This window comes from Apteryx rowi, unplaced genomic scaffold (genome assembly GCF_003343035.1).
Source record: "Apteryx rowi isolate R43461 unplaced genomic scaffold, aptRow1 scaffold_847, whole genome shotgun sequence".
Classification (NCBI taxonomy): domain Eukaryota; kingdom Metazoa; phylum Chordata; class Aves; order Apterygiformes; family Apterygidae; genus Apteryx; species Apteryx rowi.
The window spans coordinates 33,667-58,706 of NW_020451146.1; the positions used below are offsets into that span (position 1 = coordinate 33,667).

The 25,040-nt window shown below is 51.4% G+C and overlaps 1 protein-coding gene across 1 annotated transcript in view; it reads right to left on the reverse strand.

Annotated features, from left to right (window-relative positions):
• Window positions 1-2,793: 2,793 nt before the first annotated feature.
• The window catches only part of TMEM214 (transmembrane protein 214), a 28,062-nt gene continuing 5,815 nt past the window's right edge, over window positions 2,794-25,040 (reverse strand). Inside the window, exons 2-17 of the mRNA XM_026090061.1 lie at window positions 24,140-24,385; window positions 21,535-21,685; window positions 19,706-19,840; window positions 17,481-17,563; window positions 16,517-16,622; window positions 15,298-15,379; window positions 12,642-12,743; window positions 11,113-11,254; window positions 9,954-10,045; window positions 9,132-9,180; window positions 7,832-7,945; window positions 7,119-7,236; window positions 6,467-6,563; window positions 6,036-6,204; window positions 4,594-4,745; window positions 2,794-3,406 (exon numbers count right to left, since the gene is read on the reverse strand). Of these exons, the coding sequence (XP_025945846.1) occupies window positions 3,280-3,406; window positions 4,594-4,745; window positions 6,036-6,204; window positions 6,467-6,563; window positions 7,119-7,236; window positions 7,832-7,945; window positions 9,132-9,180; window positions 9,954-10,045; window positions 11,113-11,254; window positions 12,642-12,743; window positions 15,298-15,379; window positions 16,517-16,622; window positions 17,481-17,563; window positions 19,706-19,840; window positions 21,535-21,685; window positions 24,140-24,385 (1,965 nt within the window). The 3' untranslated portion in view covers window positions 2,794-3,279. The remainder of the gene's footprint in view (window positions 3,407-4,593; window positions 4,746-6,035; window positions 6,205-6,466; window positions 6,564-7,118; window positions 7,237-7,831; window positions 7,946-9,131; window positions 9,181-9,953; window positions 10,046-11,112; window positions 11,255-12,641; window positions 12,744-15,297; window positions 15,380-16,516; window positions 16,623-17,480; window positions 17,564-19,705; window positions 19,841-21,534; window positions 21,686-24,139; window positions 24,386-25,040) is intronic.

Here is a 25,040-nt window from a genome sequence, read left to right on the forward strand (position 1 = left end):
GGATGCGGGCATCGATCCCGCTACCTCTCGCATGCTAAGCGAGCGCTCTACCATTTGAGCTAATCCCCCACCGGTTACCAATGCACGGCGGCTGCCGTCCCTAACCACCGCCCAGCACCGCCGCCGGGGCTAAGCCCAGCCACGTGGCTCGACCAGGCCCGAGGGGCAGGACCGGGACCGAGGAACTGGACTGGTACCGAGCAGCTGGACCAGTACCGAGGGGTTGGTCCAGGACCAAGTGGTTGAACTGGTACTGAGCAGCTGGACTGGTACCAAGGGGTTGGATCTGGTACCAAGTGGCCGGACCAGTACTGAGGGGTTGGACCTGGTACTCAAGGGTTGGACACAGCGAGGGGCTGGGCTGGTACCAAGTGGCTGGACCAGTACCGAAGGGTTGGACTGGTACCGAGGGTTGGACCCMGTACTGACTGACTGGACCGGTACTGAGAGATTGGACCTGGTACTGAGGGATTAGACTGGTACTGAGGGTTGGACCAATACCAAGGTGCTGGACCTGGTACCGAGGGAGCCCCAGGGAGGGTACTGGGCCAGGATTGAGGGGCTGGGCAGGTATCAGGGGCTGGACCGGTACTGGTGCGCTGGATCACCCCACAAACACCGCCACCAGGCCCTCCCCGTTTACAAGGTCCCTGCAGGGGCTGCCACGACCCTCTCCCTGGCCTCCCAGCAGCACGGGTCACCTGGCGCCGTGGCCCCAGCGCTGCTGATGCTCCTCCGCGCCGGAGCCCTTCCCTACCCTGCTGGCACAGTGCGGTGCCCGGGGCACTGGGGCTTCTCCCGGGGGGGGGGGACACGCTGCACAGGGGCGAGCAAAGCAGGGCAGCTGAGCCACCAGGGCGGCAGGAGCCAGGGCCACCCCGGAGCCAGGAGCAGCCCGGCACGGGGCCGAGGCACCAGCCGGTGACGGGGCCGACCGGCCGTGGTGGCGAAGGAACCTTTCCCCGTCGCAGCCCTGAGCCGCTGGGGACAGCAACGCATGCAACGCACAGCGTACAACAGAGCACTGAGCCCGCAGGTCAAATATCTTCCTTTATTTCTTTGGGAAGAGGCCTGTACAGTTTCAGTAGTGCCCTGCAACCTGGGAGTGCTGCTGGGGCCAGGAGAGTGGCCGCCGGTGCTGCCCAGGGGGTCCCAGCCCCAGAGTGGGGAGCAGCGGGGCTCCCCCTGCGGTGTGCCGGACACCCAGGGCCAAACACGGCAGCAGCATGCGGCTGGGTCCCAGCACCGAGGCCTGRGGGCGGCCGACCGACAGCCCCCTCCCGCGAGAAAGAGGCAGAGGCTGCTGCAGCACCGACAGCAAAACGGGGCCTGCACGGGTGCCTGGCCCCAGAACAGCCCCCACCCAGCCCTGCTCCTGCAATATGGCTTGTACAGGTACGTCTGCACCCAGGCCCGCTGCCCCAAACGCTTTCTGGTGCCCCCGGGGCTGGTGGCAAGCAAGACCTGCCCCGGGGCAACCCGAGCCCCCCAGCCCTGGGAAACGGCAGCTGGGGGGGGGGGGGAGGCTGCTGCAAGCAGCTCCCACCCCGGCAGCTCCCACGAAAGGCCCCAGAGCCACGGGGAGCCGAGCTCCAAGCGGCTCCGTTCACGCTCCCTGCCGTACGGGGCCTCGAGAGGGGGCAAAGCAGGCCGGCRAGCCTTGCCCTCTCCAGCCACGGGCGAAGGTGCCTGCAGCGGGTGCCCTGCTGCAGCGCTGCCGAGGGAGCGAGAGAGGAACGGGGGAGAAAGAGCTGCTCGGTGCCAGCGTGAACACGGGCGAACCAGGCCGCAGGAGGGGGTAAGGCAGAGCCCAGCGCAGCCACGCTGCCGTGCCCAGGCTCCCGCACGCAGAGCTGCTGGAGCAGAACAGCCTGGAAAAGCACCCAGGCCCCCCCCGCAGGGCGTCTCTCCCTGCAGCCTGGGCGCCCACGCCGCTGCGGTGGCCAGGCCAGCTTCGCCCGCCGTCCCTGCCCCACGGCGCGCAGCCTTGCTCGGGGCAGCAGAGCACCCTGCGCTGCTCTAACCGCAGGGCTGCCGCACACAAGCGCGTGGCAGAGCTGCACCTAAGGCAGCACGAGGAAAAGCCCAGCTCACGCTCCCAGCAGGACAAGCTCCTGCTGCGGGGAAGGGAGGAGGAAGCTGTTGCCCTCAACCTTGGCACGTTGCCCCCCAGCAGATCCTGCTCCTGCAGGGAGCCCCCGGGTGCAAACCGCCCCAGCAGGGCCTCCCGCAGCCGCCCCTACTGCCTGCTCCTGCGCACTGAAACTCTTTGGCTAGCAGCGTTTGCTCGTGGGCCGCTTCCCAGCTAGACAAGCCCTTTCACAGGCAGCGCAGAGCGCAGGGGAAGCGTGCAGCTCTTGCCTGACCGCCCAGGCAGGTGCTCTAGCTGAGCTGGAGCGCTGCCGCTGCGCTCTGCAGCCCAATTGCCTGTGTGCGGCCAGCTGCTCTTGCCCCATTTCACAGCATTTTGAGAGCTGCAACTGCAGCCCCTGAGCCGGTAGGTGGTGGGTGGGTAGCGGGGGAAGAGATCTGGGCTAGAGCTCTGCTGTAAACAACTCTGACACTGTAAACACTGGTTCTTGGGGACTGAAGTCACTGCAACTGGCACATGCCAGGGCAACAAGTGCTTTGTCTCTTGGAGCTCGTTCCTAACAGGAGGTACCGGAGACACCCAGCAAGAGGCCTGGGAACATCCAGCCACAGAGGGCTGCAGGGACTGGTCAAGCCAAGGTGCTTCTGACAGTCTCCATACGATACATATCTTCAATGAGGAACAAAAAGTACATGCACCGATTAAAAGGAAAAAAATCAGTCTGGTTCATTTACCCAGGACACTAGCTCCCCAGCAGCTGCCTGAGCAAGGTGGATGGAGAAATGGCAGAGTCTGTGCAAGCCTCGGGCAGGCTGATGAGAGATGTCCAGGTATCAACACCTGATTGTTTGATGTTTCAGGGCAGCAGGGCAGACTCACTTGCAGAGAGCAAAGCACAGAACAGGAAGCAGATCACTTACCCAATTAAGACCTAGAGACAGGAAACGGGGACAGGAAAAGCCAAAGCTAATTCACAGGGGTGTAAAACCTGGGCATGTTATCTTCCAGGTAAAAGCCTCCCCTGCGAGCCCCGAGTCCAGCCTGAAGTCCCTGCGTGCATCTCCTTTGTCACCTCTCTGCCCCGCAGCCAGTGCAACCTGCACTGGAAATGCACAGCTGAGACACTCCTCCATCATTGGAACATCAGGAAATGGCTTGACCATGTCCCCACTTCTCCAGAAAGCAGATTAGTGTCCAGAAATCATAGCCAAGGCCCAGTTTTTGACGGCTATGGTTGTGTTTTGCAGATAAATCCAAGAGGAATAGGTAAAGCTTGTCAGATGTTCTCTCATGCAGTCCCACGACACTTCTCCACTGGAAAAGTGAGGAGAACAGGTTACATGCATGGAATCCATGGGCTGTGGGGAAGGGCAGACAGACAGGCAGCAGCAGTTAACCCAGCTACAACGGTAGAAGCCCAGGGCAGATATGTGAGCTGCCGGAGCAGGCAGCAGCAGCCCGCTGCAGGGAAACTCTGTCCCGGAGGGTGCACAGAGAACATGCATGCCAGCAGGATTTCTGAGGCACTGGCCCTCCTGACTCTCATGCAGTATCAGTGCAAGAGCAGGAGGCAACAGTGCTGGAATTGCCCCAGCTCCTCCTCCACTTCCAGCAGCTCCTAGAGCAGTGGCTGCTGCATGGCTCATCTCCCAGGGCACAGCGCAGTGCAGTGCATCTGCGTGCTCAGCATGGAGCCAAACTAGAGCAAGCCCAGCTACCTGAACGGCAGCACATTTGCACAGGGCTTCTGTTAAGAGGTGCCAATAAAATAGTTAAGAAAGCTGACAAACAACCAGTTAAGACTCCTTCTCCCGTATCACCCTGTTTCACTGAATCTGGCTGTGAACCCCAAGCACTGCAGAAATAGGTCCCAAATCACCTCTGAAACACCCTGCCTAGGAACATCAGCTCTGCCTTCATGGCCTGTGCCACCTCCTGCCCTCTCCCAGGAGGGAGCATGGAGCCAGCACTGCAATGAGGAGAACATAAGCTCACCAAAGACACCCTCTTTCTCCCAGCAGTAACAGGAGGGCTGAAGCACAGCTCTCAAAAGCTCACAGATCTGTACGTTCTCAGTCCCCAGCAGGAGTCAGAGACGAAGGGATGAAGACACATGGCATTTTATCAGGAGAAAAGCTCAAAGTATTTACGGAGGAAGCAGGTTCTGTGGCAGAGGCACCCACCTGTTGCCCACAATACACGCTTGGCTTTCATCGGGGTACGAGCTCTCTGCGGGACCTTAGGTCAATCACTTCAGCCATGTGGTGCCATGTTCTAACACCTCCTCTGCCAGCGCACTTGTTCAGAGGAGGGTACAAGCCAGAAACTACCCCCTTAGCCAGCACAAGGAGAGACCTCACTCCTGCAGCAAGGGAACCAACCCCTCTCTGCTCCCTCCCCCATCAAGGGTCACAGCTGGGCCTCAAAGAGCATCCCAGAAGGGATCAAAGCAGAACTGAAGTCTGCAGCATACAGGGCTCAAGAACGGCAGTGATGCTCACTTGCAGGAGTCCACACAGTGCTTCCATCCCCGCTCCAGTGCTGCGGCTACGTATTCCAGCAACGGCAGCAGGCAGCTCCTTATGAGGAAAAGCAACAGCTCTTTGACACACTCCGCGAAGTGCAGCATGGAATCTGGGACCCGGGACTGGAGCTGCAGGTGGGGCAGAGAAAGCGGGTTTAGATTTAACACTAGCTTCCTCTTCAATAGGTGCCTGAGGCACGTGCTTGATTTGGATACAGAATCACAGAACAGTTGAGGTTGTCAGGGACCTCTGGAAACCATCTAGTCCAACACCCTGCTCAAGCAGGGTCAGCTAGAGCAGGCTGCCCAGGACCATGTCCAGTCAGGTTTGGAATATCTCCAAGGATGGAGAGTCCACAACCTCTCTGGGCAACCTGTTCCAGTATTCTACCACCTTCACAGTGAAGAAGTGTTGTCTTGTGTTCAGACAGGATTTTCTGTGCTTCAGTTTGTGCCTGTTACCTCCCATCCTGTCWCTAGGCACCACTGAGAAGAGCCTGCCCCCATCCTCTTCCCCCACTCCCAACAGGTATTTATACATGGTGATAAGATCCCCCTGAGCCTTCTCTTCTCCAGGCTGGATAGTCCCAGCTCTCTCAGCCTTTCCTCATGACAGATATTCCAGGCCTGCAATCATCTTTGTGGCCCTTCACTGGACTTGCTCCAGCAGGTCCATGTCTGTCTTGTACTAGGGAGACCAGAATTGGGCAAAGCACTGCAGATGCAAATACCTCCAGATGCGATACACCAGGGAGCAAAGTGTCCTTGCTACCCATGAACGAAGCTCTTTGCTAAAACAAGCCGCTCCACAAGCGCTCTGGCATTACTTCCCCTTCCCTCTCTCACTATATAATTCCGTGTTCCCTGGCACTGCCAAGCCCTCCCCATGTTCCCTGCTTTGGCCCTGCACAGCTGGCCCATCAGCACATGTCCTCCCAGCCAGTCAGCCCCTGAAAAGCAGAGATAAGTTACCTGTGCTGCTTGCTCCGTGGGCATGCTAAAAATCATCTTCTACCAAACCACTGATTTTCACGAAACTAATGAATTATCTTTGAGACTTTGCCTCCATTAAAATTTGAAACTGTCATTGTCCAGCAGCTTGAAGGTGGCTGGGGTAACCACAGTGATGAGGGAAATAAAAGCATCAGAAGACTGCTACAGAGCCTCTTTCTCACCTAGCACCCTGACCAACACTGGTGAGCTCAGGGCCCCTTGTAAGGGCAGGAGCAGCTATACAGGTATTGCCTTCCTCCAAGTATGGGCCTCTCACCCAGCTTCCTGCTCTCCTGCCTGCAGTGTTGCCGTCTGGTACGAACCCTCAACATGGGTTCTTGGAACAGTCTCCTAAGCCCAACCAGGAAGCGGTCATGCAGGCATTTGCCTCCCTCCTGGCAGCTGGAGACAGCACATCATTCTTACCCATTCAATGAACCAGGGCAGGTTGTCTTTGATCCAAGAGAGCTGAGAGGAACATTTCTCTGAAACATATAGAGCTGACTCGCTGGTCTTTGCCCAAAGCAGCTTCAGATTTGGTTCCAATACGGTTACCGCTTGGGAGTAATAAACAGGTACATTCCTCTCCAACCACCTGGAACACAGCAAAGGCTGGGGGCAGTGCCAGCTACCCTAACATCAACAGCAAAGCAACAGTACACGTATACCTTGAAACTGCCGTCACAGGCCAAGGAAATGGGAAAACTCAAGATCTGAGCTGAAAAACACTTCCAGAAACACCTGGGGAATACTTTTCAAGCAAAAAGGACTCCCTACAGGAATCACTGTGTACTGCATTAACAATTTCTGACATGTTCAGACATATGTATGTCTGCCTAACTACAAGTGTCACTGACCTGTATCCTTCAAGGGAGTAGTGGGAGACTTTATGCCAGGCTTGCTGCGAGACAGACAGGATGCCAGAAGAACGAAGTATGCGAGCAGAAGAGGAGGCTGGAAGAGAAAAGAGCAATTCCCCAAATAAACCTTTGGCTAGATCTGTAGGCTTCAAAAGCTGCTGCATCCACAGCCAGGCCTTGGGGTTCTTCACAGCATATCAATCCCCGAAAGGCTTCTCTCCATGGGATGCACAGCCCAGGTTTTTTTGGGAGATGTCTCAGAACATGCTCGGAGTGAGACAAGGTGGCGTAGAAACTCCAATGCATGCAGGAAATCTGGGTTATGGCAGCCCCAGGGAAAACAYTCCAGACGACAAAAGGTAGAGTCTGGGAGGAACACTGTCCACACAACTTGCTGTCAGCTTCTCACCCAACACGACTTACATACCCCTCTCCAAAACACATGCAATTCAGATATGGATCTATAGAGGCACATTGTTTAAGAGGAAGTCAGCAGCATGAAGACTCAGAACGAAGGTAAGGGTGTGGAGCGACATCTCTCAAAGTCAGTCATGTATACTCAGAAAAACAGTGAAATTATTGTCCTCCAAGGACATTTTATCACATCCCCTTTCTCGCAAAGCCACAAGAAAAGCAGTGAACGCCTTACCCTGGAAAGACCCTTGCGTCCGGATATCGTGCATTAGGAAGCCTGCTGCAAAGACCAGGATCACAAGCAGCAGCCGAGACCAGGGGAAGCCACGGCCCTTCATCTTGTGCAGCAGGTTCTTAGGGAAGAAAAGTAACAAATCTTGTCACATATAACAGCTTCTGAGCTGCCTCCCCGGAGGCCAAGGGAGGCTCCAGCAGCAATGGAAATCCTCTGAAAGATCAAGTCGTTGTTCACAGATGGAAGGACTAATCTCAGGCTCCTCCACTTTGCAGTTTTGGCGCCCTGCATTTYTCTCTTCTTCCACCTCCTGCCCCGTTTTGTATTCCCCTCTCCCCTCTTTAACCCTGAACCCAATGCCAGGCCCCTCCTCCTCCCTCCACTCTGCACAGCCATGCAACCCTTCTCACAGCATGCTGCCTTACTTGCAGGTGCTTTCACCACCCCGGGCTCTGCAGTGAAAACCAGGATCATCTGCTGAGCAGCTGGAAGAATGGACAAGAGCCAGCAGCATCCGTCCCAAGCGTGCCCTGCAGACGCACCCTGGAACTGCTACTGTACGGCCCTGCCCTTGGGAACTGAGCAACCCTCGTATGTGCCAGCAAGAGGGAGAGAGGCCAGCTGTAACCGCCAGCACAGAGAAGAAATACAAACGATGGCTGATACTAGGCACCACGCAGCGCTGCCCTGGGCTTCTCCCACGCAGGAGTTACCTTGCAAGCAGCGTCACAGGCTGCTACATCCTGGTCGCTGTTTGGCCCTCTTGCGGCAAGTTCTTCATTAGTTACTTTGAACGAACGAACTGTTTCCTGCAGAGACTGCCGCACCTTGTGGAAATCAAGAGTCTCATCACAAAGCAGCACAGCACCAAGAACCCAGCACCAGCAGGGCCACGTGCCCACACAACCCAGTTACTGGCAGGACTTGCAGGAGCTCAACAAGGTGGCTAGCCATCCTGTGACATGCCGGCAGATATGTCTCCTCCCAAGCCACCCATCAAAGACGCGCTCCCCCCTCATCATACTTCACGCTCCCACTGCTGCCTGCTCTGGACAATCACTTACGTGCATCCACATGGATCGAGCAGCACACACAGACAAGCCAACTTTGCGTGCTCTGCCTCCTCCCAAGCACTGAGCTGTTGGCCAGGACACAGAAGGCCAGCACAAGTGCTGGCCCAGCTCGCTCACATGCCACAAGCAGCAGCCAGACAGAACCTGCCATTCCCTTCCTCCAGCAATTGTCCCCTGTCCACCCCCACACTTCAGTCCAGCAGAGACCCTTGACAAAGGGAAACAGTGAAAAAAAATCCACCCTGGGCATGTGCTGTGCTCTTTAATTATAAGTTTGTTTCTTGCAAACCTCAGAGAAGCAGCATGACTTGACCTGGGCTGGTGGCGCTCCACACAGGAGGGAAGGACAAGGGAAAGCCAGGCAACACTGGCCACAGGGGAGCAGAGGGAGAAGAGCACGAAATGGGGCAGAATTACCCAGGGCTTTGCAGGAGGGATCGGGTTGGGCAGACACTTTCAGAGTGCCTCAACAGCTGCAGATCGGGCTGATCCAACAAGACAATGCTCCAAAGCAATAGTAATATTGGTATTCCTCTGTAGATGGCTGAACCAAGACCAGCGTTACTTCCCCCAGTCATGACAACACCAAAGGAAGCAAGGCCCAGCAGGAAACTGAATCTAGAATATCCAAATCCCAGCACAGCACTTCTAGGGAAAAGGGCTCTCCTCTTAGCTCAATAAGCAAATAAAAGCTCTACAAACGACCGCTTGTAATGACCATTTCCAGGATGGGACAAAGTGCTGCCTCTCAAGTCAGTACATACTGGCAGATGCGTGTCCTGAGTTGGGCACCCAGCTGACCTGACTGCATGCTGGAGCAGCCATGGGCTGGGCACAGACAAATCCCATGTAGGTGCTGCTTGTAAGAGGATCTCCAGGAGCTACACATACTTCATTTCCCTGCCCGACATAATTCCTCCTCCTCACAGTTCACTCCTACCTTCTTGCTGCCGCTGTCCCAAGACTCCAGCAGATGGTTCAGAAGCAGACTGTGGGACAAAAGAAAATAAAGGGCTCAGTCAGCGTCTCTGAGGCAGTTTAACACACTCCCACATACTCTGAAAAGGCGCAAGCAGCCAGCTGGGAGATCAGCCTTGGGTCAGAAATGCAGCAAGGTGGGCAGGTACTGCTTCTGCTCTAAGCATCTCTCCTTCAGTATCCCCCACTTCACCCCTATGAGAGGGGCAGCACAGGGGAGCAATGAGGCTTTTCCATGTTGCTGGCCCCTATCGTAGGCCAAATTCTCAATACTTAGAAGTCTAGTTACCACTTGCCTAGTGCAGAAAGTCAGTAACCTCCCAGGGAAATCAGCCTGCAAGGAGCAGGCAGTTTCTGAAGGCAGCCAGTGGCCACACTGGCTATACCACGCAGCCTGCTTTCTGCTCAGCCACCTGCTCTCAGAGCAGGGTACTGTACGAAATGCACTCGAGCAGCACCGCAGTCCAGTTCTGGGGGAGTGCAAAAAGGAGGTGAGAAGATGATCTGATAGTTATCCTCTGCTGCCCCCAGCACACAGGCCCAGCTAGCCAGACAACAGGTAGTTTCTGATTAGAATCACCTTGGTCTTCACCAGCTTCCTGAGACCACATTGGCATCAGGCAGACAGAGCAGGTGCAAGCTGTGCATCCTTGCACACAAGAAACCAATGCGCCCAGCAGCCATGGGCCAAATTCAGACAAAGAAAAAGTGGCAGCTTATCTCTAATTAACAGGTTAGCGCTGAACCTGCCCAGGACAAAGGCAAACAGGATGCACATGCCTACCTGGACTGAGAGAGGTGCTTGGTGTACAGCTGCCTCCAGACGCTGAAGGTCAAAGGGTCCACGCTCAGGCACTGGCTCATGGAGTTCAGAAGCTGGAAAGGAGAGCACGCTGTGCATATCTTTCTAGTAAATCACCCACGGTCCTCTCCCTCAGGGGCTCATGTCAATGGAGTTTGGCTCACAGGACATGACATGCCCAGGGCTGTAGGCCAGCATAGTAAAACACCACCCAAACCTGCCAGTTTGGGGTCTCCTCCCAGCCAGATCTTAGGGTACTGCTCACAGGTCTGACATTTCCAGACCCTGAGTCTCCACATCACCTCTGAAAACCTCCCTGCCTGGCTCAACAGGCACAGCAGGCCCCACTGCGGAGTCTTGGATCAAGACTCAGCTTGCTCCACCACCACTAATGGCATGGGAGACATGGGCCATCTATCTCAGCCATTCGAGATGCAGCAGGCTGTCCTCTGCGCTAAACTGTCTCTAGTCCACTTCTCCCTGCCCCGAGCGCCTGTTCAGAGCTCCTGTGGCACTCACGCACCCAGCCCCACCAACACAGCAGGTCATCCAAAGCACAAACCCCCGGCCCACATCCTCCTCTGTTTCTTTGTCACAGGTGTCTCAAGCTTGAAGGAAGTACATGCATCAGCCTGYGTCCTTCCAACAAGGCCTTTTTCAAATCACTCTTCCCTCGGCAGCTGCAGGTCAGCCAAACCCAACCCATCTTTCCTTAACATCATGAGAAGGTACGAGCTGATCTAACRTTCACTGCTACCAGAACAAAAGGGTCCTAACTCTCCCTTACCAGGGCTCGCGCTTGCTATCTTGCACTCGTTATGGCACCTGTCCGACTCATCTGCCAGTTCAGCCTCCTAACGCAAGAGAGCTAAGCCTGCAAGAAAGACGGTCAGTCCTCTGCTGCGCCGGTGAGTTGAGACAGTTCACAGTACAGTGCCATGAAAGCCAGAGCTGATGCAGCAGAGGCAAAGGGACCCCCGAGGAACTTTCTATGTCATCCTCCCCTCGCAGACGTTCAAGGACAGGCACAGCCCTGAGCCAAGCACAGAGGTGCTCACAGATACGGAGGGTCTCCGCAGGGCCAGCCCTGCTGTATCGGAGGGAGGCAGCCACACGCCCTGTCACCTGTCCCAGGGCTCACCTCTTTTTTCATGTCAGGAGGACAGCTTGGTGTAGCTCGGGAAAGGAAGGAAGGGAAGTAGGTGTGCAGCGTCGCCTCTGGTTTAGCGCCAAACGCCAGTACTTTCAGCCGAGGATACAGCTGCCGTAACTGCTCCTGCAGGCTGAGGAGACAACACATTAAGGCTGCTGAAATTGCAGGCAGCGGTTTCATTCACGCCCTGTGCACAATTGCTTGGGAGGGGACTGGAATGCAAGGCAGAGCTCCTGCAAGGCAAAGCAGGCTGTCAAACCGCCTCGGAGCGGGCTACGCTGGAACTAAGCGTCAGGATCTCTCCTCCAAGCCAGGCTGCTTCCATACTCCCCACACCCCGATCCCCTCTACTTTCRCCATGAATTGTATGGGCAGATCCTACACAAATGAAGAAATCCCAGACAGTTTTACTGCAGAGCTCTCAATCGGCTCAGCATCCCGGGATGCAGTGGAGGAGCTGCCCTTCCAGAGGACAACATCCAGCAAGAATCCCCTCTTGCAGAAGCGCCTGCTCTCCTGCTGCACCAGGCCCACGGCAAACAGAACCAGCCCTGCTTTGGCAAGGCACACCAGCTGCCACCCGACTCCGTTCCCGCCACAGTCCTGCCAGCAGTCTCACTAGTTTATGTCTAGTGTTACTAGAAAGGTCTGAAACTCATAACACTGTAGTCATAACTGAATCCTCCCCAAGTGCAGAATTTCACATAGCTCTGCACACATAAAGAAGGCCAGAAAGCATCAAGAAAAGTGTAGTTTTTTTGTCTCCTACATACACCTCCCATCCTGTTTCTGCTTCTAGTTTACAAACAGCTCCAAGAACACACAGAGCACTTGCTGAATAATTCAGGCCCAGTAAGGACACCTCAGATGAGAGCTCTCTCATGATGCAGACACAAGTCTTCCAGCCTCTCCTTTTCCCATCCCTTCGGACTTTCCTCCATCATTGTTTCTTCCTGTCTCACCCTTTGTTCTGCACACTCTTGCTCTCAAAACCTGTTGGAAGCTCCTCCAGCTCCTGCTCTGATAGAACTTCTACCCTTCCCTGAGCTGGGAAATTCCACTGCTGTTGCTGGCCTGGCAGAGAAGTGCTGCGTTTTCCTCGACAGATACAACTGTACCAGCCGCAAAAGTCTTCTGCAAGAGAACATACTCTCCCCTAGTCATCTCAGATGCCAGCTGCAAGCAGGGGTGAGCAGCTCTTGGGAGCTCTTTAGCAGAATTGTATTAAGCTGCTACAAAGGTTTCCTTTTTGCTCTCACAGTGCATGTGAGGCACATTATTGACTCTATGAAAAGTGTCCCATCACCGTCTCAGCTGAGCCAAGAGTCAAACAAATCAAGATATTAGTGTTCTCTCCACCCTTTACAGGTCTTAAGACAACTTTTCACATGGCCTAAAAAGCATTCTTGCCAGCCATGATTGCTTTTCCTCACAGCCCCTTTCTTAACTTGCTTTAAACACAGGATACATAGGAGATGCATGTTTCAGCATCAAGCTTGAGCGCAGCACAGGCTTACCTGGGCGACAATGAGTTGTTGGGCATGAAGGCAAAGTCCAAGAGGGGGAAGAAGTCCTTGGGTCCAATCATACCAAACCCTTTGGTCAGATTTGGGTGCATCCTGCAAAACAGAAACAATTCCTGTGACCTATGCCCGCTGTGCTGCTGCGCAGACAGTTAAAAGCGCTCCTGAACAAGGGGTCTACAATGCTGAAAACAGTTTCCCTTCCAGGGCCAGCACCTGCCCTCAAAAAGCAAGATTCTCCCACAAGCCAAAACAGTTTCAATTTAACTGGAAATACTGCTCAGATAAACACAGGTGGTTTCTAGCTACCAAGATTATCTTCATTTGCTGCTATTTAAAGATATTTTGCATAAAATCAGCATGCACTTTGTTCCCTGGGCTTTAGAGCCAATACCCTTTCCCACGAACAGCACAGCTGCGGTAGGACTAACATTTCAGACTCCACACCTCTTTCAGTCTTGGTTTCGCTGCGACAAGAGGCAGCTGGCTGTCCTGTATTTCAGGACGCACTTGCTGGGACAGAAGACCAAGTCCCTTGTTAGCTTTGCAAAGGGCCTGACACGAAGTATGGGGTGTGGGAGACGATACTTATAAACGGTGTGGTGACAGTACCACCACAAATCCACAATTACGAGTGCTCAGGTCACAGCCTAGAAGATAACAGAGAGGAGGAAAGCAGCTACCCAGATGGGATCGCAGCTATTCTGAAAGCTTTTCCGCCCCACTTTTCCAGGGGCCTGCAGAGTTCTGGTAGCACCTCCGCCTTCGCGCTTATGCTTTCCGCTTTCCCCATTTAACAAGCGGGGCACACACTCCCTCCATGGGTTTACAGGCAGAATGCACAGGATTGTGCACTTACCTTTTAGTGACAAGAGGGGAGGTGTTCATACTTGGTTTTAAAACTAGACACGCAGGTATTAGGTACTCTTTTTTCCTGTGAGACTACAGATAACTAGAAGTTTGGTAGGCCTATGACAGAGATGGCAGGTAAATGAAACGTGATCAAAAGAGAAGAGAAACCTGCTCAACTGATAGAAAACTAATTAAATAAAAGTTCTCCCCAAAATTAGGAGGCTCTGCTAAGTTTGGTTCAATAAGCTTCCATGAAATCCTCTGATAAAACCAAATGCAATATTTTTGGTTCCAAAACAGGAAAAAAAAAAGTCTCAAAATCTCTAGGACTTCCCAGCTCTTCAGAAGATACCCCACATCTCCACTTTTGCAGTATCCGCTACATCACCGTACCCAAACTCCTCCAATAACAGTGCACTGTTTCTGGATCAGTTACCTACGCTGCATGACGCACAACTTCCTTTGATCCTGGATGTTGGAGCTGCCGCTGTAATGTTCAGCTCCTTTACACAGTCTTGGAGGCTGCAGCACCAGTCACAGGGGTAAGGCTCACCTGTGCAAAGACTGACAGAAGCTGCTTTTCCCAACTCACAGTCAAACACTGCCTTGATCTTACTTGCAAGGGAAAATTCAACTATTCGAGCACAGCTGACATTCTGCCAGCACCTCACCCTGTAGCTGGAAACCTCAGCGCACCGGTTCAGTCTAACAGCGCCAGGCCGGCAATGGAAATGCCTTGCCCTTGGAGCTCTGTCTGGGCACCAGCCTTCTCTGGGCCGATACCACTTGCTTTCCAAATCACTGGAGCGGATATCTCCCAGACTAGTTGGGGCAAGCGAAAACATACTTGCACCCAGGAGAAGCCTGTTTCTTCAGTGCAGCATGACAGAACATACAACTGCGCCTCAGCTGCTCTGGCCACACACRCAGGTGAGCAGAGCTCAGTGACCGTAACGGCACTCACCGCTGACACATATTTCATATCCACACCACTGCACCAGCAGCTTGCTAGGAATCTGGGGCTAGACCCAATTTGTACCCAGCAGAGCAGGTCAGAGTGGCATGGTCCTTTACCCAGGGACATGGCCGAGGATACAGCAAGTCCTTGCACCTGAGCAGGTCAGAACAGCATGGTCCTTTGCCCAGGGACATGGCCAAGGATACAGCAAGCCCTTGCACCTGTAGAGAGTTGAACTCAGTGCTTCCATGGCCACTTGATACTGAGCTGCAGCAAAGCACTTCTGTCCTGCACTCCCAGCTACTGCAGGAGCCGAGCATGGCCGTTCTGAACTTCAGGCAGATGGACAACCCTCACAGATGTTTGACTCTCTCAGGAAGGTCACAGGAGACAGCTTAGGATGGATTCTGCTCCTAATGTACTGCAAGCTCTTGACCTTCTCATTTTAGCAAAGGCACGAGCAGCAGCAGAGAGAAAACCTCTGCAGAAAACCARTGTTTCTGCAGAAACATTTGAGAGTTACCAGCAACAAAGTCAAGATATTAGACACTGTCAGTAGGCACTACTGATGCTGTTTGGACCCCCAGCACAACGGGGAACTGAAAAATTTAAGATATAAGCTAACCTTTATTGCAAGTCTATGCGTGGCAGATCTTCCAGTGCTGAGCCCCCAAAACCTTCTGAGAGTATGCACACCAGCTTGCTCACACTCTTCCGCACATTTGCGCATGCTCACTCAAGCTTTTTCCACAAGCAGAATGCAGACACAAAAAACACCAGCAGCCTGGGCAGGCTTTACTCTTAACAAAGATACTCTGATAACACTGAACTGTAACTCACATCAGCAGTCGGTCCAGGTAGGCAACAGCATATGGGGAGAGAGACTTGATCCCGAGCACTGGGAGCATAACACCGAGCCACACTGCAGAAGAGAGGAAGCTGTCAGACAGCACTGGGAGGATGGGGATCTTTTATGGTACCTCTACATACTAGGTAGCAGTGAGAGCTCCATTTCATAAACATGAACACTCCTCAGGTCCTCAAGCAGTGACTGAAATGTAGAACACTCAAGTGCCAAAACTGCATTTATATTTAAACCCAAAACCCCTACTCTATTTCTCCCCACTCAAAACATCTGGTAGGTAACCAGACACAAAGATCCCTCGGAAACGGTTATAGCACAGCTGAGCAACCTCAGATGCTTTCAGAGGAACAGCAGTGCAAACAGGCTCCATATCTTGGCCAGGTCGGATAGCTCTTGCCGAGATTTAGCCATTCACTACTGTCTCAGTAAGGTAAAGATGTTGTCCAGAGACAAGATACAATAGTGTTAGTTTTTGTCTTTGAAGAAGATCCATCAGTGCTTAGCAGGAGATCTAAACTTACTCTTTCTGTAAACAACATACTTGCTACATCTCAAACTGCCATGAAACTAAGCCATTTCACACAGCTATACGATGTCACCATTCTAAATGTTGAGTTTTAAACACCTATAAATACACTTCAACACAAATCATCCTCCCTTGTGCAATGGTAACTAATATTTAACACAAATGGCTAAGGTAAAAACAAGGGCAGTTATAATGACTAGATAATGAGAGCCACTAATGTCACACGCAGTATCTGCTATTGCTATGCCAAGAAACAAGCTTCCTAGATCCCAGCCCTCATCTCAAATGCTAGGGACACCAGTTTATTTGTTCTCAAATAAGCATCTAACAAGTCCAGCGTGCCTTCACAGTCAAAGTTACATATGACAGTTCCAAAGACAACTTAATTTTGAAACGTCACCTGAGAGTTGTCTGTACCCATCTCCCCTAGGATCTCTGCCAYGCACTGCATCTGCATCTGGCTTAAGTGCTTTCAACAGTAGGATGACGTGGTTTTAGGCAGATCAAACACTCAAGCAATAAAATCAGAGGAAGTCAAGGTGCACACAAGTACAACTGGGACCTGCCCTTGCTACCTCCAACAGTTGTTGTTTTCAAGCACAGGGAAGCAAATGGGAAATGGCTTCTTCTGAGCACAGCTCCCAGCCCATCAGCTCTGAAGCTCTCACCTTTCAGGCCTTCAGTGAGGTCCGTGAATCCAGCTTGTCCCAGAGCCCACAGGATGGTAAGGCATTTCGTTGGCCTGTTCTGGTGGGACCGTAACACCTCCAAGTACTGAGATGAAAAATCAGAAGTTAATTCAGAAGAACTTCAGTTCGCCTCATCCCATTGTTTCAGCCAACAAGAAACCCTGTGCTGTGCATCACCTCTACAGCAGCTCAAGGGGCCCTTGCAGCGTGCAGCCTCCCAGAGCCCAGGGAGCCTCACAGAGGTGGAGCCCTCCACACAGTCCCCTGCTTTGTGCGCTCTGTCACTACTAAGGAAGGACACCTTAACAACCAGGAAAGCCCCCAAAACGATGACCAACAGTTGTGTTAGCCCAAGGCATGCTGAATTGAAAACTGCAACAGTCTGGAGAAGCAGAGTTTCTGACACCAAGTGGTGGTGGATAACAGTCAAGTTGCATTAAACASGTGCTCAGCTGCTTGCTTTGAAGGAGCGTGACACCAAGAACTTTCATTCTTGTCCCATCACTGCCTAGCAGCTGCATGCAGAGCTAACTGGCAGACTTCCCTCCCTGCTCCCTGAGAATGGCTAGTGCATGGAGTGCATGTGATGTGGAGAGGGAGCACGAGCTTTGAACATGATCTTGAAAGGGTGGACACAGTGGGACGACAGCATTTACAGTGGCTTCAACATTATCTGGGGAGGAAGGGAGATACTGCTTCCTTTTGTGTGGGCTACAAGCACATTAAAAGCATGAAATGTTTGTATGTAGGCCAAGCTTGTAGGACAAGAACTTTTAATTAACTGAAACTGATTGTTCATGGCCTGGCTATGAGACATGCGTGGCCATTCTGAATGTTCAGCAGGATCTTTGGGGAGGAAAGAGAAGGAACACTGCCAGGTTTTACTACAGCATCCAAAGTAGTCYGCTGTCAAACTGGGTGAAAACAAATGCATTCAGCTCACCTTGCCCAAGTTCATCGTTGCAATTTTAGGCCGGTCCAGCAGCACTGCCTGAATGCAGATCCTGTAACCGTGCAAAGACTCCCCTAAAAAACAGCACAAAAGGAATATTCTCAAGACCCAGCAACTCATGGACRTATTTTGAAACATCTCCCTTCCCTTTGGATGACCCCCTTTGCCTATAAATCTGCCCTGCTCATTAGCTAGCAAACTCTGGACCCAAGTCTCACCAAAGAGGTTTGGGTTCTGCTCCCTCCATTTTCCTCCCTGTTCCTGCTCTCCGTTCTCCCTCCAACCAGCCTCCTACCCAGGACATCACCACTGCAGGGCTCCCACCCCACAGTCCCTTGGAAATACCACCAGCAGCTTCCTAAAGAAAAATCCCCTGGCCCAGCTCCACCCTCCATAGAGGCTGTTAGTCAACAGGTAAGCACGGTCACAGCCACAAGCCCGGGAACTCTCTAGGGCTAACCTCACCCTTGTTTACATCCAAAAGACCAAGGGTTAAGAGGACAGCAGTGGATCCCAGACCCCTTTCAACAACCCCCTCCCGCCTCGCTGTGTGCGGGGGACAGCTGGGCAGCACAGCTCAGCCTTGGAAGGGGCTTGCTGCCACCTGAAGGGTCCGTCCTGCTCTCCAGCACGCAGACCTGCTGCTTACATTACCCTGCTCTGGAACAGGTCCAACTTTTATGCCAGATTAGCCAGCAGAATCAGCCTGCTGTCCAGCCAGACACGAGAACCAATGCAAGGAGGGCRGAAGCGCGCGGTTGCAGGGCAAGGCTGCAGCAGTGGTGATATGTTAGATTAGCAYGGCCGCAGTCTTAACCAAACCCTAAGGTCCTGCGCTTCGCAGACTGAATCCTGGAGCGACCKCAGGCGAGAGCAAAGGATCTTTTGGAATTAAACACAAACGCAAGTCTCAAAGCAAAGCAGCACCTTGACTATTTGCTAAAACATTATTTTGTGCTATTCCTATCCTTCGGTTTTCATCAGTCAGCTCTTTTTTGCAATAGAAGCAAATTGCACCCAGGGCCACAGATCTGCAATACACAGCGCCCCACAACAGCAAAGATCCAAAGAGTTTCTACTTCCTTCCTAACAGCTGGGCCTTGTCTAGCTCTGCRCTACAACACACCTCCTCACARTCGCGCTTACAACTGTTCAGGGAGMCACGCTGTAAACTGAATCAGGAATCTCACCCAGATTGAAAAATGCTTTTGCCACCCACAAGCAGTTGGGTTAGCACAACAGAAGGCAGTATTCAACAGCCAGATGGAGGCACTCCTGAAACAAGCATTGCACCAAACACTTTATATCATGGAAACGTGGCCTCAGGAGTCRTCAGCAGAGCTGCATTTTAGAAACCAAGTCAGGAACAATCAAGGCGTTTAGCACACAAGGCGGCACAGTGACAGTTCGGGATGGTGAGGACAGGCGGTAGCTGGACGCTACTGTTAAAGCAACCAGCAACTAATTGCTCAATAGTGGTGGTACCGAACGTGATATTTAGGTTTTGCATTTAACACTCCACTGAAAGAAACAGGCCATCACTCTCATTCAGGATGCTGCTCCTGTCTGCCTGAAGAGCCAGGAAACATGGTCAGGTGTGCGCATATTCCATTCGCTAAGAGGGCAAGAAACATTCTCCCCCCTCCTAGCACGAAAGCTCACATTGGGAATCCTCAGGTCACAGGAAACGCAGCTGCTACAGCACAGCAACRAATCAGTGTTTATCAAGTTTCATAGGGCCAAAAGATCCCATTTTAAAAGCTGCAGCAAAACATATGCCACAAAGTGACAGCCTTCAGAAAGGTACTTTCACCATGAAATCTTCACTCTGCAACTCTCTGCCCGACAGAGCCGTACAGGGCTCATATCTCACATCCAGCCATGGCCTGCTCTGGTTCTTCTAGGTCTGAGYGCTCAGTCTGAAACCCAGCAGTCCAAGAAGCAATGTTTTTCATCTTACTGATAAGCCTCTTGGGCAGGAACAACTCYTGCACAGAATGCAAGATGTACAGAACAAGTTCCTCACTTCACGTTCTACACAGAGGAGTTTGGAAGAGCTTTTAAAAACCGATGTCAAACTACAAGTAGTAGAAAAATTCCTATAACCACAAAAGTCTTCCTCAACACCAGACTCCCATATAAAATAACCTCTTGCACTAGCAGGCTCTAATATGCATGCTCTAATGCCCTTAAACTTATGTTGGCTATGCTCTTACCTGGAGTTTTGTCCAACTCCTGTAGCATTGTATAAATACAGTGATCAAAGAAGAGCTCCAGCACACTGGAAGATCTTCCCAGCAGGGATTTGATGATATTCTTCAGCTCTTTGTTCACGAGACAGTAAGGATAATCTGAAGCCAATACAACAGTATGAAGGAATTTAATGAGCACCAGTTAATGAAACTATCAGCTGCAGCTACAATGCTTGCCTAGCAGGTGTGAGACAGTCCACAGATAAGCACTTAGCTTTCATACACTGCATGATCAACAAGCAACTTTCCTCGCTTTTTCTGCATTAAGTGTGTTTAATTTGGCAATAAATGATTGCTTTTTGTTAAGTGTTAATATCGCTGGATGCATGGGGGATTTGAAAAAAATACTATGCTGAAAATATTATACCCATTGTCATCTCAGTAACAAGTGCTCTCAAAAGGACCAACGGACAATGCATAAAAAGAAGGTCTAGCTAGAGTATCTCTTTTAAAGATGAATGTAGATACTTGAGAACAGCTTCCTGAATTTCAGAATACAAGTTATAGGTTCTCATGGAGAAGGCATGACTATGGAAAGGCTCTAACTTACCAACTCCATATGCTGCAAAACACTTCTACGGGTCTTTGCAAACAAAGAAAACTCAAATTACAGTGACATTGCTAAATAACCAAATTTTATTTTTAAGTAAGTTTGTAGAGTAAAGAACACAGTCAGTGTGCTCTATTCTCAAGTTACCTAAACATTTACTAAAGATGGCTTTGGCAGGAAAAAAAAAAGTCTATAAAAAGAAGCAAAGAAAACTCCAAACATCTCAATTTGCAGGGAACATGCACAGACTGTGGGACAGGCTGGACCCGATTTGTCTCCAATGCAGACAGAAGACTTCTCCTCTCACACTCCAGTTACTGTTTTGGTCCTGTCAACTCTGATGCTTCTTAAAACTGTCCCTTAAGCAAGTTGTCCTTTAACCTTTACTCTTGAAAACGTGCACAAAGTAAATCTTGCAACAGGTGAGTCAAAATGATTCATGCAGCACTTAACTCCTTCAACTCTTCCCTCCAGGACCAACATCTGCTTGGGAGGGACAAAAGAACTGGAGCAGGAATAAAATCCACCTSGACACGATCCTGGGCAACATGCTCCAGGTGACCCTGCTTGAGCAGGGGGGGGTTGGACTAGATGATCTCCAGAGGTCCCTGCCAACCTCAACCRTTCTGTGATTCTGTAACAGAGCTGCTTCTCCCCTGGGTGCTGTGTCCTGAGCCGCCTCCCAGCTCCCGGCTTTTCCTTTGAGCTGGCTACCACGTGGCCCTGCAGGCTGGTTCGCTTTTAAGCACCAGACTGAGCTGTCTCTTCTGCCCAGAAGTAGTGGCTCTGTGTGCACCACAACTTCCATCATTCMTACTGCAGGCATGAGAGCACTCATCTGAAGCTAAGTTTCAGGCGCACTTTTGCCAGAACAGATACTTTGTGAAGATTTGTGAACTGTATGAGGCCACCTCAAAACTGACAGAAGTGTCTGTGCACTACTGCTTAGCCCCAGATGCCTAAAACAGAGCTGYAGCTCTTCTGTTTTTTCTCAAAGCCTCCTGTCACCCTCGCGCTCTGGCTGGCAGAACAGTATGCTTTTCACCGAGTCAGGGATAGCAGGAAGATAAGGCCCCTTAGCCCTTCTTCCCCATGCTGCATTARCTTCCTGGAATTTATTATAGCACCACGCACAAGTTGAGCACAGTAATTCATGTGAGAGTTTGCCATATTTCCCCCACCACCACCCCAGACTACTTAGGTGTTACAAGCCTGACGGCATAGCATGTTAAACATCACTGACCATGAGCGTGCTGACTGAGCATGGGATCGCTCTTAGGGGCCTGCAGTTTATAGTTGAGATAGCCGGCCAGGTCTTTAACCCAGACAGAGGGGTTCTCGGGAAACACGTTCTGGCTTTTATCCAGCTCCTTCTGAAGATCTGCCAGATCAAGCTGTAAAAGATATACAAACATTACATTATACAAGTTCAAACTAAGGTGCTCAAAACTGATCAAAAAGCATGAAAAGAAGACCAAAATGAACTTCAGCTCAAAGAACTACCAGGTAAATACACAGACATCCCAGACTTTTATTCCAAGAACCCTGCCCTTCCCATACAGAAAACACCAACTCCCTAGTGCCACACCTTTCAGCACCCCCTCCCTAATCCACCACATATTAATACACACAGTAGCAGTCCTGTTGAAACAGTATTTAATTCTGTACTTGAAACAGCTACATTTCCTTGAGATTAATACTTTTTTTTTTCTTGTTCCTCAGTAGTAGTCTGTACGTAGAAAGTTCCATTTACCCAAGACCAAAGAGAAGGCTGTAGAAAGCCCCAAAAAGCAATAGCAAAATTTAAAAGGAAATTCTGTCTTGCACTTGCATAGACAGCAAAAATATGCTCTTCTCATTCCTCAGATCTGCTCCCCAGATGCAGCAAAGCCAGATCAAGCAATTTTCATTGTTTTACATTCCACTTTCCTGCTGGCACTGCCAAACCAACTGGAGGAGTCATGCAGACTCTGCTGTTCTTCATTTCTGTGCGCCACGCATTGAACTTCACCTACAGGTCAACTGGTTCAGTGCAAAGCTACACAAGCGGCCCAGGAACACAAGCAGTGTCACCACAGGCACACTCTAGACGGGAGACGGCACAAGGCTGTAGTTTAGTGTCGACCTGCCCACCATTACACCCAGCTGTACACCCAGTTTGCATCAGCACTTTGGGGCAACTCCGCACCCAGAGTCCTAAAAGGAGAAAATAGCCAATAATGGCAAAAGCCACTTTATTAACAACCCACGATCAACAAACTATGAATATGCACAGCATGTTCACTTCCTGTCACCTTCCCTCTTCTGTGTTATCAGTCATGAAATAGGCTTATCATATGTACTTTTAAAGTCAAATTACCCGCAAGCTTGCAGGGCCAGATACCACATCTTAACTTCAAGGAGTTTAGAAGATACAGTAAGACTTAAATGGCTTTTCAAAGTTTTGCACAGAGTCTGAGATTTGTTTTCCGTAAGTAGCAGATTACAGTCCTAGCATACTATTAAATTTGAGTTGGGTATTCTTCTGCTACCTTTTTATTTAAGCAAACATTTTGAAAGCAGGAACAAAAAAATAAATAGCTGCTATTACATAAAAAAAATGAAATCATCAGTGAAGCTGACATAGCAAAAGTCACACAATAGCATTTGTCACCGCTGAGCTGTGCAAAGCAAAGCCATAGGGCAGTAATGCTTTCCAGCTCCAGGCCACTCTCACTGAAGAATGTTTTCCATGACACATACAGAAATAACACACATTCATTTCGCACCGATTTGCTTCTACGTGTTATAACTGTATGCATCTAACTCCGTCAACGCAATTAAAGCTGGTATGAGAGTAAACATCTACCCTTTTAGCAGGGAAGGGGATCAGGGACACGTCAGAACACAAGTCATGAGCAAGACACAAGCACTTGGGTTAAAGCAAAGGAACTGAATGGTGCAGCTGGACAGACAGCTGCTGCAGGGGAGCCTTGCTAGGCAGTGGCTTTCCCTGGGAGGCACRTTAACTTAAGGGAGCTAACTTGGGGTTTGTTTTTAAAACCGATCTGTCCTCAGATACCATAAAAACAGAGGAGGGATGAGGACAAACGAGTTCTACAGATTCATTTAAAATGCAGAGAACATGAGCTGCAGAAATTTCTTCCAGAGGAACTCAGCAAGTAAGACAGGGAGAACATTTGCACCAGTGATGCTTTCTCAGGATGCCTCCCAGACAGACAGAGAGGAGATGAAGAAAGAAACCAAAAATTGCCTTCCAGCCATCTACTGCTGTACTGTTTCCTGCCTAAAGTAAAAGTATAACCTAAAGCATAAGATAGAAAAATCTCTCAGACTAGCCACGTACAGTTTGCCAAAGTACTAAGTACCATCCGTTCTGCTCCCGCAGCAAATAAAACCACTTTGGGTTTTAATCAGTTAGAGCTAAGAAGTATTTTTCCCTGGAGAAAGGCTGGGCACACTTTAATCAACCTAGTGAGCTYCCAGACACAAAGAGGCTAGGGTGTGGGAGTTTCCTTTCTCCTCCCGAGGCATGATAAACTTTTGTATTAAGACTGAGGAGAAACAGGGCACTGTGTCCTTTGTGCCACTCCTTTCAACTGGAATAATAATGTTCCGAGACTCTTATTCACAAAGCAGCAAAGAATACAGGTTTCCAAAATGCCAGCCCGGCTCAGCGAGGGCTATGAAATAAAGGCATTTGAAACTTCAACTCTGCCATGTTAACAGAGGTCAGGAGCGGTCCAGGAACCCTCGAGTCCGTGCCGCTGTAAGAGCAGGACGAGTTACAGAGGAGCAGCCTGCAGACAGGGGCGCGCAGCGTGCCGGGGCAGGCTGGCCACACTCACCGCTTTCAGCGCTTCCTCCAGCGTTCGGAATTTGCCTTGCTTGAGCCCGGCATCGCTTGCCGATGACTTCTTCGCGCTCTTCCCCGCATTATGTTTCCTGTGCTGCTGCTCAGGTGCAGAAGCGGGAGGGACCTGCTCTTTGTTCTGCTTCTTCATCGTCTTCTCAAACCCCAACTCAAAGATAGTGTCTGAGGTAGCAATTGGAGCTAAAAACAAGGGAAAACAGAAGAAAGTGACCCAGAGACTCTACAGTCAGTGTTTCAGTTTGCACCAAGCAACAGTACACTAAGAAAATACTTGTGTAACGAAAACCCAACAATAAGTACGGAACACAGTCCCTGCCAAACTTGTGCAAGGAGCAGCTGCATAAATGAGTTACAACATCGCATCCAGCTTTTGGGAAAGTTACCAAACTTAACGCAAAAAAACAATTTCAAACGCCACTGCTACAAGAAGTCACTCTGACCGAAACTGTCCCTGGCCAGGCCCCCTCACGGGGATGTCACAAGAAAGCCAAGAAGCAGAACAGGGAAGGGAACCGCAGGGCGCTACCGCGGGGTAACGCGGGACCAGGGGAGCGCTGCGAAGACCGCGGGCCCGGGGGACGCGCCCAGCGCCCACCCTGGGGGGTTCATCCCGCTTCGGCCCCCGCCGCAGGGCCCGGCCCCACCACAAGCCGAGCGAGACCCTGCCGGTCCCACGCGGACCCTCCCTGGAGCTGCCCCTCGCGTGCCCCTGCGAGAGGGGGGGACCCCAAGAAACCCCCACAGACCCTTTTCTGAGCCGCTGCCTCCCCCCACGGGGCCTGGCCAGCCGCCCACAGACCCTCCCCAGAGCCGCCACCTCCCCCTGCATGAGACCCCACCAGCCCCGTGCAGACCCTCCCCAGCGCCGCCCCCCC